General features: G+C 73.8%; 1 protein-coding gene across 1 annotated transcript in view; it reads right to left on the bottom strand.

The window, feature by feature from the left end:
* The window catches only part of LOC105854488, a 22,107-nt gene that overhangs the window by 6,070 nt on the left and 13,906 nt on the right, over window positions 1–2,131 (bottom strand). The window contains exons 5-6 of the mRNA XM_012733868.1: window positions 975–1,324; window positions 11–603 (exon numbers count right to left, since the gene is read on the bottom strand). Coding sequence (XP_012589322.1) covers window positions 11–603; window positions 975–1,324 — 943 coding nt within the window. The remainder of the gene's footprint in view (window positions 1–10; window positions 604–974; window positions 1,325–2,131) is intronic.

Consider the following 2,131-nt stretch of genomic DNA (forward strand, 5'->3'; position numbering starts at 1 on the left):
CCTACCAAACAGGGGGGGTTTGCGCCACTGGGCACCCCGCTCCGGTCCTTGCTCGGGTCCTTGCGCTCCCGAGACTCCCGAGGCCCTGCGTGGGGAGCGGTGGCCGTGGTGGCAGCATCGGCGGGCAGGGGTGGCCCCGGGGTGCAGCACCTGAGCTCAGAGACCCGCTGCGGCCGCCGTGGCAGCTGGGTGCAGGCAGCCGGCAGGTCCTCGCCTTGGGGCGGCTGGCCGGCGGCCAGGGCCAGGGCACCCCACCGTGTCCCTCCCAGGAGGCGAGGCTCCCGAGGCACTGGGCAGCAGATGGCCAGCCGCCGTCCTCCCGCGGCCAAGCAGCGGCCAGAGCGCAGCACAGTCCCGCGGGCCTGCCTGGGCGCCTGAGGTGGGGGAACGCCCAGACACCGGGCCGTGGGGGGCGCGGGCTCCTCCTCCCAGTCAGCTGGCAGGCAGGAGGCCGAGTGGGGGACACGTGCCCAGCGGGGCAGCCGCCCCGGGGAGGACTGGCCGCTCCCGGCTGCTGGCCCGCTGGCCCGAGGTGCACCCCGAGACGTGACGCAACCGCCCTGATGCATGCGCTCCAGGCCGCGGTCAGCCGCCCAGCTGCTTCTGGGGCAGAGGCCACACGTGCCCGCTGGTAACTGCTCACCGCCCGGCTCCCGCCCCTGGGGGGGTCACCCGGCTGCCGGGGCGCAGCTCCCTGGGGCGGGGGTCCTTGGCTAAGCCTCGCTCGGGCTGTGAAGCGTGGGAGACAGAGCTCCCAGCGGCTCCACGAGACCAGCTGCCCCGCAGTCCCCACGGGGCCCTGGGCAGGAACCCCAACTCCTGACTCGGGCAGAGCGAAGCCCCCAACTTCTGTTTGAGGCTGAAAACTTAGAGCTCCAGACGGTGAGGGAAAGCCAGGGTGTGGCCGGTACCGGCTCCAGGTGAAGGCGAGCCGGGCTCAGCTGCTGCCTGGCTGCTGACCCTGGGGGAGCGACCTGCTGTCTCGCCTCAGCCCGTCCGAGGGCCCGGAGGCCGCCCGGTCACTTCGGATCTCTTCTACCTCCAGGAGACGGACCTGCGCCGGCCGGGCACCCGGGAGGATTCGCCCTACGTGGTGGCGCTCAGGGGAACGGGCCCTGCCAGCCAGCTCAGTCACCCCCCCGCCGGGGCTGCTTGGGCCAGTCGGGCTTCGTGACCTCGGCTCCAGGCCGCGACCCTGCAGCGCAGCCGGCCCGGGAGCGCCGGGAAGGGCGTGCAGACGGAAGGCCCTGGCCGCCCGGCCCCGTCTCCCGCGCCCCCGCCTCCGTCCCTCCCAGGGCTGCGTCTCCGGCCACAGGTCCACCGACTGCAGATTCCGGACACACAAAGGCGGGACCGGAGCTCAGCCACGGGAGGGAGAGAAGCAGGAGGGGCCGTGCTCTGGGAATCCCCCGGCCACAGGGGAGTCCAGGTTCGGCCCCGAGGGAGGACGCCCTGGAACACCGCGGCCACGGGCTGGAGCGGGGGCGGGTGCAGAGCAGACTGCAGGCCGCGGGTCTCTGGCTGGTCCTGACTGTGCGCCCCGCGCCCCCCGCCGGCTGGCGCAGCCTCCCCTGCAAGCTGACCCCATCCTGTCCCCTGGTGGCCACCGCCTCGTGCAGCGGCCACCCCTCAGCCCCTCCCACCGCTCTGCTGCCCGGGCAGCGGCCATCTGAGCGGCCACGGAGCTCGGCGCTGTGCCGGGTGTTTTGGGGACAGGCAGCCCCGCATGGCTCAGCTGGCCACAGTCCCCTTCAGGTGGGCCCCGCCGCTGGCCACGCAGACCAGGGCTGGTTTTCACCTGGACGTACGCAGAAGCCTAAACTCCCCGGGCGCGCTCACCACGTGCCCGCCTCTTGGGGGCCTTGGCGCCGTCTCCCCCTCCGGAAGCCCTACAAAAGCTTCAGGCGCGACTCAGGGCCCGTCCCCAGTGCACCCGCCTGCCACTCCCGGGAGGGGCGAGCTTCCGCCTGGCCTCTATGTGGACAAGGCCCCTCCCACGGGGAGGACTGGGCAGCCGCAGGGCCGGGCTCGCTCCTCCCACGCCCAGGTGCCGCCGAGGGAGGGGCAGCGAAAGCGTGCGGGCTGGGAGCGGGCTGGGGCTGGGGGTGAGGGCCAGAGAGCTGGCGGGCGG

The sequence above is a fragment of the Condylura cristata genome, unplaced genomic scaffold (assembly GCF_000260355.1).
Source record: "Condylura cristata isolate star-nosed mole 26May11 unplaced genomic scaffold, ConCri1.0 scaffold00042, whole genome shotgun sequence".
Taxonomy (NCBI): Eukaryota; Metazoa; Chordata; class Mammalia; order Eulipotyphla; family Talpidae; genus Condylura; species Condylura cristata.